This window comes from Xyrauchen texanus, chromosome 1 (genome assembly GCF_025860055.1).
Source record: "Xyrauchen texanus isolate HMW12.3.18 chromosome 1, RBS_HiC_50CHRs, whole genome shotgun sequence".
Classification (NCBI taxonomy): Eukaryota; Metazoa; Chordata; class Actinopteri; order Cypriniformes; family Catostomidae; genus Xyrauchen; species Xyrauchen texanus.
This window is the reverse complement of record NC_068276.1, coordinates 31,443,708-31,456,045: the sequence shown is the minus strand read 5'-3', so window position 1 is coordinate 31,456,045 and position 12,338 is coordinate 31,443,708. Positions and strand designations below refer to the sequence as shown.

The window sequence follows — 12,338 nt, the reverse complement described above, 5'->3', positions numbered from 1 at the left end:
ATGACCCCAAGCATAGCTCCAAAGTTGTGGCAAAATGGTTTAAGGACAACAAAGTCAAGGTATTAGAGTGGCCATCACAAAGCCCTGACCTCAATCCGATAGAAAACATTTTGTGGGCAGAACTGAAAAAGCAAGGAGGCCGACAAACCTTACTCAGCTACACCAGTTCTGTCTGGAGGAATGGGCCAAAATTCCAGCAACTTATTGTGAGAAGCTTGTGAAAGGCTACCCAAAATGTTTGACCCAAGTTAAACAATTTAAAGGCAGTGATACCAAACACTAACAAAGTGTATATAAACTTCTGGCCCACTGAAAATGTGATGAAATAAATAAAAGCTGAAATAAGTAATTCTCTCTACTATTATCCTGACATTACACATTCTTAAAATAGTGATCCTAACTGAACTAAGACAGGCACTGTTGTCTACGGATAAATGTCAGGACTTGTGAAAAACTGAGTTTAAATGTATTTGGCTAAGGTATATCTGACTTCAACTGTAGATTGCATTTTTTTAACCCATTAATGGTATGAAATTATATCGGGATAAATATTATTATCGAACGATATGAAAAAAAAAAATTGTGATACAATTTTTTGCCATATCACCTTGCCCTACCTTGATTTACATACCTAAGGATTTATCACATTTAGCGAAATATCTCTGTTTTACGTATCGCAATATGCATATCGCAAGGGCTTGCGATGATACTTTAAAAAGTAATGTTTATGGTGACACAGGCTGCTGAGAATAGACTGGGCGAACGATTGCCACATGGTGTATGTGTGTGCAGTGTGCATAGGCATGAGCATCCAAAGCATTAGATATTCCCCATTAATTTTCTTCATGTCAAAGCTGAGACTAATATACATGGCTCCAGACTGCGACTAAAATGGTCACAAATGCAACCAAAATAATTTATTGCAACTTTAAAATGTAGTCACCAGTTCGTCAGATATCATCTTGTGAGTTACTGAATACATCTATAGAGCGCACACCAGTGTGTCTCGAGCTACTCTTCACCAGTTCTGTTTCTGACAAGCTCACGGCACTTCACGCAACAATGACAAATCTAGCGCGAGAGAGTCGTGACCAACATATTCCTTTGAACTGGATCTTTTTAATTAATCACCAGAAAATAACTGAGGGTTTAAACTCAGGAGCTCAGGTTAGCAGTTTGAATCAGATTCACTTTCTCAGTGAGCTCACCACTGGGAGTGCAACCATTTTAAAATAAGAGTCCTATGCATAATTTGTGCTTTCTTTATAATCAAAAGTCCCATATTGTGTACTACTTTTTTCTTTATTGATTGGAATTTGAGTAGCACAATAAACTGCTTTCGTTCAATTTGCACTCTTGTATATGTTCTGCACTTATATAGCGCCTTTTTAACCTTAGCGGTTACCAAAGCACTTTACACTGTGTCCCCTTCTCCCATTAACACACACACACACTCATACACCAATGACGGCAGAGCTGCCATGCAAGGTGCTAGACTGCCATTGAGAAAAACTTGGTGTTCAGTGTCTTCCCCAAGGAGTCAAGTGGGCCGGAAATCAAACCAACCCTGCGATATATATGAGATCAAGCTTTTGACACTTGGGACAATTGAGGGACTTGTTCACAACTATTTCACAAGGTGCAAACATTCATTGATGCTAAAGAAGACAAACTTCTATATGCATACTATATGTAATTATCTGTAATGTAGATTGTGAAGAGCAGTATTAAATAAAAAATATTTTATCTCTAATATTTGTATAAATTATGAAAGGGGTGTGAACATTTCTGAGACAAAAGGGAATGCAAACTCATCTTCTCAACTGTTTATACTTTTTATTAAACCTCTGATGAATGGCTTATCAGATGTCATCCTTTTCTTCTGCTTTTCCGAACAGCAATCTAAATCAAGAAATTCTGTGATTTGGCAACTAAAACAGCCATTTGGCTCCTTAATGTTCTAGATTATGGACCAATGGTTCCTTAGTCATTTTTTTTAGTCTGGAGAACTGATATAGCGTTTATCCAAAAACACCTTCTGACTGAAATGATGGGAATGCGTCACATTTGCGGATATGCAGCAAATGGTAAAACCGTTTAGATTATACGCAGTCTCCATGCAATTTGGAACAGACATGATTGTGATATCTAGGATATAATAAAAAAAATTCTGCCAATATACTTCAGTATATTTGGGTGGTGGGAGTTCCAATGTTCCAATGACATATTCATAGGATTATCTCATTGCATATTGAATATTGCATTACCTAAATACTTGTATTTTTCTCCACAACGTGCAGCCCTACTAAATATATTCAGCAAATATTTGAGTATTGATATATTGAGTAGTATATCAGGGTATATACAGCAATCCTTAAGTTAAATTTACTACTTTTTAATACCTTTTTTACTACCTTCAGAAATTTTTTTTAAAACCATCACGACACTGAATTGCAAGTGTTAATCAGCGACCTTTCTATTATTTACACAGATTTTGACATATATAACATACAAAAAAGAATAGATTTAGAGACTGATGTTGACAACATATTGCACATATTTATTTCACTTAGTAAATAAAAATAAAACAAACTACATAAAATGTGCAATGGAGAGAATGGATAGTTCCAGCACACTGGCTGGCATTCACTGCAAGTTGATGCATTACAAACTGGCATCTTCTATGAACTGTTGCTGATTCACAAACTGGCATCCACTACATGAACTGGTGAACTATTGTTTGCACTTGTGCTATAGCCCTAATATGAACTTGTGGGCATAAAATCCTATGGAAAGTGCCTTAATTTCATGGCCTTTTCCTCAATAGTTTTGTCCATTTTGACCAGTTCCTCTTTTTTCTCCTTGTGTCTCCTTCTAAGTGTGTTTGATTTGGTGATTAGCTGGGCCATTTTTGACCCAGCTTTCCCCTCTGCCTCCTCGGCCAATTTGTTGGCATCATTTTCAAGGATGGCACAGACTTCATCCAGGACTCTGCGTTGCTGCTTGAGCTCCTGTAGTTCGTCCTCTGCAGCCTTCCTTTTCTGTGTTTGAGTATCACTCTCCCTCTTTTTACGCTCTTGCTCCAGGTAAAGCCTGTAATGGGACCTTGCTGAGGCCGCAGAAGCCAGCAGTTCCTTGGTTAAAGGCACCTTGAGGACACCACCACAGCTACTGACATGTCACAGATTAACCTCAGTGCCTCCAAGGATTCACCTAGAAGGTTACAGGTTTCCACCTCCTTGTTAATGGAGAAGCCCCTCTCCATGGTGGCTTGTCCATGTGAAAGAAGTAAAACGCTCTGGCAGAATCTCAACAGGATCTCAAATAGATCTCAACATTCACAAAGGTTGGTTAAGGAGAAGCATTACTGCATACACATTTGATTTCAATTAATAATTGGTAATTCAGCAATTAAATTATTTAGTGTTTTTTTTCCAACAACAAAACCTGAGCCAAATATTACATTTCTTTATTACATGGCTTGGTAGAATTCCAATGTAGAATGCGGTCTGTTATTTCTTGATAACAGACGCTGCTTAGTATAACAGAGCGTTGCCATGAAAAACAGAGCGTTGCCATGGACGCAGTTCAGAGACGGAACGGACTATTTTCTTTAGCGGAAGCAAAACAATCGTTTTTAAATCAATAAACAGCTTTTTAAATCAATATTTTGAGTCAAATTATTGATTTATTTGGTAGGTAGCCATGTAATAAGCGGGATAATGTATAGCGAGGCGGTCGTTATAGCGAATACCACCCCTTCAGGCTGATTAAGATCCCTCCGCTCGGGCTCCTAGTCATCCTGTCGGGTGGTAGCATTCGTTATAACAACCGCCTGCTATACATTATCCCTTACATAACTGTGATAAGTTGTTGAATTTAACAAAATACTAAAAACATAATTTTCTTTGTACCTTGAGCTATACCCCACAGGTCAATAAATGCAGGTGGGCCTACATGTTTCATTCAAGTAACTGCAGGACTTTGGCCAATTTTATTATTTTGTGTAACCAACAGTAAATTAGCCAACATCATCCTATAATATACAAAATCTTTGTGAATAAATAACTCTTCAAATGAGTGATCACAGGATAGAGCGTAAGTAGGGCTATATAAAAAATAACTTACCTTTATGTGATGCAACAAATCTTCGGCCCTTCCATGTCCCAAAAACTGAGATCCAAAGTATCTGGATTGGACACGGTCATCCTCCCAGTATCGAACATGGATGTCAAGCTGTTTTTTCTTTGACGCCTGATTGAGGCTCTCATCAAACATCAAAACGAATGGCCCAGCCTTGTTGATCCCATCAACAAGCTGTTTTTTGAAGAACGATGCTAATCCAAATCTGATGATGTACCCGGTTTTGTCTTTACCACACGTGAATGACTTCGCGATGTCAGAGTCGGGAAACATTTCTTTAAACAGCTCCGAAATTCCTTCATTGGAGTTCAATGAGTGGTGTTTAACTGCAGTGTTCAGACACCACAGAGCCTCCGCGCGCAGTGTTGGTGTGGCGCCCATGGCCACCCGGAGGTCAGACGTTGTTAGAGCCGTAGCGTTGGCCAGTAGGCCATAGTGACACTGGTGGTGGAGGTGCAGCCGCACAGACAGCTGAGATTGGTAGAATTAACTGCTCTCTCCGAGAACGCATTCCATTTTTATGTTTAGTGGATTGCATATGCGACCGAAGTGCGTTAGCTCCCATCCAGTTGACATTGATGTTTTTTTTACACACCGAACAATAAGCCTGCCTGTTATTCCCTACTACAGACCTGAGCCAGTCCTTAAACGCTGGGTTGTTCACCCAGCTACCAGAAAACTTGCATTTGCCCATGAAGACGACGATGGTTGTCCAGTCGTTGAAGATATCCCTTGAAGCAAGTCTTAAATAAAACGTAAGCCAGCCACTTCTGCTGAGCGCGCAGTGTTCTGAGATGATGCCGAACGACCACTGAATATGACGTCAGCGTCAAACATAAGTTGAGACGGAGACGAAAGATCTTTGATTATGTGCGGAGATATGCTAAAGCCCATATTTAAAAGAAATAATGCGAACGTAGATATAATTTCAATCAGAATTAGGACACCTGATAGTCTGAAAAAAATAATACCTAATTTGGAAAAAATAATACCTCTGAGACCACATTTAACAGTTTTAATGGCCTTAAATTTGACACTTTTGATTTATCACTTTTTAATACTTTTTAAAACCCCGCGGACACCCTGTATATTTAGAATATTTAATATTTTAGAATACCAAAAGTGTAACTAAAATTGGTACTCTATTAACAGGCCTAATGCAAATTAATGTGGCAAAACCACTGACACAGCTCCTTCTCTTGTTCAAGCATTGGACTAAAATTGTTGTCAAGCAATGCCAAGAGAGCGGTTGTGAGCAGTTTTCAGAGACTGCAGCTTGGTGAAAACAGCTGGGCTCTTTGCCAGGGGTGTTATGGCTCATTTTCAATTCTCTTTGAAGTTGATTATCACCACTGTCTCTTTCTCTCCTCCCAATTTGATTCCATTGCCCTTCAAAGATTTAAAAACATCAATGTGCATGTTCTGTACACACATACTTATGAACAGCCATGAGAAAAAGAGGGGCCAAATTCAACCCCCTATAATGAACTCTTCGTTCATGTACTTAAAGTCTGATGTTAACCTAAAATTAACTCACAAAGCTGGCGTTGACCAAGTGAAAACACCTAATATATAAAGCCACAACACCACAGAGATACATCACAATATTGCACAGAAAGTCGGTTTCTTTCAGATCTCTCTAAAATGACCCACTTGCTTGGTGTCGCCAAAGTAAATACAATTATTTCCTCTTACTGGGTGTAATTCTTGTAGTCATTTGTCAAGAAATAACACTGCTTAAAGGGATACTCCAGCTGTGGGAAGATGAATGTGTATTTAATAGTGGTCATTTATGTAGTAGAAATGTGAAATTATTTTTGAATTTGAAGCATTCTAGACTGAGAAAAGGCAAAAAATGTATTTTTTACTCATGTAGCTGAAAGACAACAACTCCCAGAATGCACTTGCTTTGCCGCACTTACGAGGCCACTCCCAAACCACGATTATGCCGGGTGTCCAAACTCTGTACATTACGTCTTAGTAACAAAAAGAAATACAAAACAAATACTCACTTTACACTAAGCCGTCCATTTGTCCCTGCAGGCTTTGGCTGGCGTTTCCAATTTATCTTTGGGATCCTGAAATAAGTTTCCAGGACCCCCCTGTCCATGTGTGGTACAAAACTTGGGTGCTCAGTTACACATGCTAGCGGTGCAGTTTCATCAGCGGATTCAGCGATCTCATGCAGAAGAAAATGGCATCGCTGAAATTCGCGACAGCAATAGGACTCTCTATCTGTTTGCATAGACGCACAGCGAGAGCACTGACACCACCAGTTCGCCCCAGCTCGAGTCTGGCCGGGCTCTTCCTCCTGACCGCCAAGCAGGTCTTGCTCCCCGGCTGCAGCAGCTGCTCCGGCCGCCTCTTGTTCCTCCATCTCCCGCAACTGTTCGTCGCTGTATTGCGGCTCGTATAGGTAGCCGCGAGCATCCGATTCACACAAAAGATCTTCGAAATCCCCATCTGTCATTACTTCAAAACTTTCTTCCGCCATCGTGATTAGACTATTATACAAAGTTTTACAGAGCAAGAGCCTGTTAGCTTAGCTTAAAGATGCTGACACTATCTTTACATTCTATGAGTAAGATCCCGCCTCATATGGGTGTGGTGAAAACATGCGGAACTAGCTACTAATACTTGCTGTAGTCTAAAGCCCCTGTCCCAAAAATCCTCTGATGACGCAAAATGACGATTTTTGCGTCATCGGAGGATTTTTTCCAGACTAAAAATAAAATTTTCTCTCATATCATGGGGATATGAGGGGGGGAAGCAGGGTAATTCGAAAATACTACTGGTTTTCTACTGATACAAAGCTTAATGCTACATCCTGGAGTATCCCTTTAATGTTGGATAATTGCCTACTTCAATTTCATAATAAGCTGTATTTATACACTATAATTAATCTAATTTCTCCACCATGATGAGTCATTCCCATTAATAACAAAGATTGTTGTAGTTGAAGTTACAATTGGTAGATCCCAGTTTCTTTTCCACAAGGCTCGCCAAAACCAGTGCCCTGTCCTCTTCCACAGACCCTGCAACATGTGTGCAAACCACCATGCCAAATAAAGATCAGGGTATCAGCTCTCACACTGACGGTGCTAACCTTTAGAGCTGCTCAGTGAAGTGAAGGGCATCTGCATGTCCACTCCCATGGTAAATCAATAATAGCTGTGCAAAAGCACTTAACCAGCCTGGTGTCATGAACATTGTGACCATGGAAAATTGTTTGCAAAAACAAAATTAAGTGCTTCATTACACATTTGACAGCAGTTTCTTTGATTGACACGTTTTAATAAATAAAACGTACCTTCCTAACCTAAAACTTTAACCTAATCCACATGAATGGCCGGGCCCAGGGTATCCCAGCAGAACATTGCCCAGAGCATCACTCTCCCTCCACCGGCACTGTTGTCTTCCCACAGTGCATCCTGTTGCCATCACTTCCCCAGGTAAATGGCACACGTGCACGGTGGTTCATGTGATGTAAAAGAAAACTGGACTCATCGTACCATTCTTCCACTGCTCCATGGTCCAGCTCCGATGCTTGCATGCCCATTGTAGGCACTTTCGACAGTGGACAGGGGTCACCATAGGCTCTCTGACCGGTCTGCGGCTACAAAGCCCAATACACAGCAGGGTCAAGTCAAGTGGTTTTTATTGTCATTCAACCATATACAGTTAGTACAGTACACAGTGAAACAACGTTCCTCCAGGACCATGGTGCTACATAAAACAACATAGGACAAACACAGAACTACACGAGACTACACAGACTAAATAACTTACCTATATAAAGTGCACATGCAAACGTGTGCAAAAAGTATGGGACAGTACAATAAATTAACAGGACAATCGGCACAGTGAGAGACAGTGCAGCGCCGACCAGTACACAGTAGTACAAAAAGATGACAGTTAGTAAAATTGCCAAATGTAAACATAACATACTATGAGATAGTGTTCTATGCACATATCAGTTATTGAGGTAGCAGCCAGGTATAAAGTGACAATAATAATTGCTTCGGTACCACTTGCCAGACAACAGGAGGGTGAGAGTTAGTGTGAGGGGTGTGTGGGTTCATCCACAATGCTGGTTGCTTTGTGGATGCAGTGTTTTTTGTAAATGTCTAAGATGGAGGGAAGAGAGACCCCAATGATCTTCTCAGCTATCCACACTAACCTCTGCAGGGCTTTGTGGTCCGAAAGTCCCAAACCAGGCAGTGATGCAGCTGCTCAGGATGCCCTCAATAGTCCCTCTATAGAATGTATTGAGGATGGGGGTGGGAGATGTTCCTCAGCCTTCGAAGAAAGTAGAGACGCTGCTGGGCTTTCTTGGTAATAGAGCTGGTGTTGAGGGACCACGTGAGGTTCTCCGCCAGGTGAACAGCAAGGAATTTGGTGCTCTTGATGATCTCCACAGAGGAGCTGTCGATGTTCAGCGGAGAGCGGTTACTCTGTGCTCTCCTAAAGTCAACAACTATCTCTTTTGTTTTGTCCACATTCAGAGACAGGTTGTTGGCTCTACATCAGTTCGTTAGTCGCTGCACCTCCTCTCTGCATGCTGACTCATCGTTTTTGCTGATGAGACAGACCACGGTCATGTCATCGGCGAACTTAATAATGTGGTTCGAGCTGTGCATTGCTGCACAGTCGTGAGTCAGCAGAGTGAACAGCAGTGGACTGAGCATACAGCCCTGGGGGGGCCCCAGTGCTCAGTGTGGTGGTGGTGGAGATGCTGTTCCCGATCCGGACTGACTGTGGTCTCCCAGTCAGGAAGTCCAGGATCCAGTTGCAGAGGGAGGTGTCCAGGCCCAGCAGGTTCAGCTTTCCAATCAGGTGCTGAGGAATGATTGTGTTGAATGCTGAGCTGACGTCTATGAACAGCATTCGAACGTATGAGTCCTTTTTATCTAGGTGGATGAGGGCCTGATGAAGGGTGGTGGCAATGGTGTCGTCTGTTGAGCGGTTTGGACGATACGCAAACTGCAGTGGGTCTAGTGAGGGGGGGCAGCTGGGTCATAATGTGCCTCATGACGAGCCTCTCGAAGCACTTCATGATGATGGGTGTAAGTGCGACGGGACGGTAGTCGTTGAGGCAGGACACTGAAGACTTCTTTGGCATGGGGACTTGAAGCACATTAGAACGACGGCGCTGCTCAGAGAGATGTTGAAGATGTCGGTAAGAACATCTGCCAGCTGGTCTGCACATCCTCTGAGCACTCTGCGAGGAATGTTTTCTGGTCCAGCAGCCTTCCGTGGGTTGACTCTACATAGAGTTTTCCTCACATCAGCCGTGGTAAAACAGAGCACCTCGTCGTTGGGAGGAGGGTTGGTCTTCCTCGCCACCACGTCATTCTGTGCTTCAAACCTAGCGTAGAAGTTGTTCAGCGCATCTGGAAGGGACGCATCTTTGTCACAGGCAACTGATGTTGTCCTGTAGTTGGTGATGGCCTGGATGCCCTGCCACATGTGCCGCGTGTCGCAGCTGTCCTGGAAGTGACTGTGGATTCTCTGGGCGTGTGCGTGCTTTGCCTCTCTGATGGTCCGGGACAGTTTGGCCCTCTATGTTCTTAGGGCAGCCTTTTCGCCTGCTCTGAAGGCAGAGTATCGGGTCCTCAGCAGCGCACACACCTCCGCAGTCATCCACGGCTTCTGGTTGGAGCGTGTGGTGATGGTCTTGGAGCAGGTGATATCATCAATGCACTTGCTGATGTAGCTGGTCACTGATGCTGTGTATTCCTCGAAGTTGGTAGAGTCACCATATGTTGCAGCCTCCCTGAACATGTGCCAGTCAGTACACTCAAAACAGTGCTGAAGAGCAGAGATGGCTCCTGCTGGCCAGGTTTTTACCTGCTTCTGGAGCGGTTTAGTGCGTCTGACGAGCGGTCTGTATGCTGGAATTAGCATAACAGAGATGTGGAATACACTGCGTGTTGTGACACATCCCTGTCATAACATCATTAAAATTTTCTGTGATTTGTGCCACAGTAGACCATCGTTGCCCTCGCGCATTGATGAGCCGTAGGCACTCAAAACCCTGTTGCCGGTTTACGGTTTGTCACTCTTTGGTTGGTAGGTACTCACCACTGCTGAACGAGAGCACCCAACAAGCCTTGCCATTACAGAGATGCTCTGACCCAGTCATCTGGCCATAACAATTTGGCCGTTGTCAAAGTCGCTCAGGACTTTACTCCTGCATTCAACACGTTGACGAGAACTGATTGTTCGCTTGCAATCTAAGCTACCCAGACCTTGGCATGTGACCTTGTTAGGAGATGATCAGTGTGATCTGCTTCACCTGTAATTGGTCATAATGTTTTGGCTCATCAGTGTATACTCAATATATTAAATAATATGGAAGCTGTGAAGTGCCAATTAACACGGTTTGTACAGATAGGCCTACTTCAAAGTGACTTAAGGAATTTAAAGCACATTTTTATTTATTTTAAAGGAATATGCTCGAGGTGTCATTAAAACAAATTCTATATTTCTATTTAAATAAAAATATTGTATTAATTCAATTTATTTATTTTTATAAACACAGCTTATTACATGTGCATTACAAGTTCAACATATCTCAATGTGCATCTTTAACTAAACATCCTCACAGAAACAATTCTGCACTTTATATGATTATCTATATAAAACACATTTTTCTTGAGATTGATATATTGACAATATTGAAGATGCATCTGCCAAAGAGGTAAAACGAAAGGTTAGGCCTATTGTCTGGCTGTTTATCATCATACTTGGCATATCGCCACATGCATAAGTCTTGGGATGGCTGTCCGCCCTGAAAGCACAAAGAAAATTGATTTTCGTTGGAAAAATAACTGTTCTTTTTAAAAACAGAACAAATTTCAGACCATGAAAATCCAACTGTACATAAAACCTAAACGAATCTACAACAAGAGTGGACGTACAGAATAACCGCCGCTGCAGATGCATGTCGTTGAGAGCATGTCTCAACGTGCATAAACAAGGGTGGTGGTAATGGGGATGGAGGCTGCAAAATAATCGTGTCAGCGGTTTATTCGCTGCTAATAGCAATGACGAGTAACGTGCAACAACAATGATCAATTCAACACAAAACTACTGACCAAAGACAATATTGAAAGAAAGTTCTATTTTGTGGATAGTTTTGTATTTCAAATGCATGTGCGCTGCTACTGTATTAAGTAAAATATCATGAGGCATAGCTACGTTTCTTAATCCTCAATAACAGTATTTTAATGCATAGTCTGTAATTCAGTTCAAATCTGGGATCACTGAAACAAAATAAGCAAAAAAACGAGAGGATGGAATAGTAGATTTGTTGAATGCAATGGTGGCTTTAAAGAGCGCGTGCCTTTGCACACACATACACACTGGCCGTTTAAATGCGCGTGGCTGTGTTGTTTACCATCTCTCGCGCTACAGAACCGGTTAGCGCGCACACAGTCTGTTGAGAGCGCGAGCAATCTATGGCCCATACATGACACAAACGCATTGAATAGAACACTTGACAAGAACACAAAACAGCAGTTCATTGGCGATACACAATAAATACAAAATTCATGTCAGCCAACACATAAAAAAATAGAGTAACCTATCGGAGATACTTTACCTTAAAATGATCTGTTCGGTGGAAAATAGCTCAATTATAGTATACAAAAATACAATAAAAGTTGTTAAATACAATAAAAACATACTATGGGCTGAGTTAACTTAACCATGAGTCTTTGTCAAATAGAAACGAATGACCGTTTATAATAGAAACACTGAACGAACTAATTAGGATGGCGAGTTTTCGATCCCATTAACCCACACATATCCAGCACTATTCACTCACTGGCCAATATTGCCGACAGCGCTTACCAGACTGAATTCTTTATTCTGAGCTGCAGTGCATTCGCTTCAGCCCCTTGTAATCCTTGAACCACTGAAGGAAGTGCCCCAACTCCAGTACCAGACTGCTGCTGATATTCAGCCATCACGATACGATTCAGAAGGGACGAGGATGGGGATCTAACAAGTAGGCCTTAACCTGAACCTCGAAAATAGAGCTTTCCCCCGGAAAAAGAACATCACGATCATCGCCTCTTGACTTCACGGACAAATTGGAATCGGCTCTAATAGACAACGATTGCAGTTCATGGTCTGTGGCTGCAGTTGAGGACACTATCCCAACATGTGCATCAGATGCAACCAGACAC

At 41.9% G+C, this 12,338-nt stretch overlaps 1 protein-coding gene across 1 annotated transcript in view; it reads right to left on the bottom strand.

Moving 5' to 3' along the window:
- The window catches only part of LOC127645162 (DNA-binding protein RFX7-like), a 58,893-nt gene extending 46,555 nt beyond the window's left edge, over positions 1-12,338 (bottom strand). Inside the window, exon 1 of the mRNA XM_052128793.1 lies at positions 12,001-12,338. Within this exon, the coding sequence (XP_051984753.1) occupies positions 12,001-12,116 (116 nt within the window). The 5' untranslated portion in view covers positions 12,117-12,338. The remainder of the gene's footprint in view (positions 1-12,000) is intronic.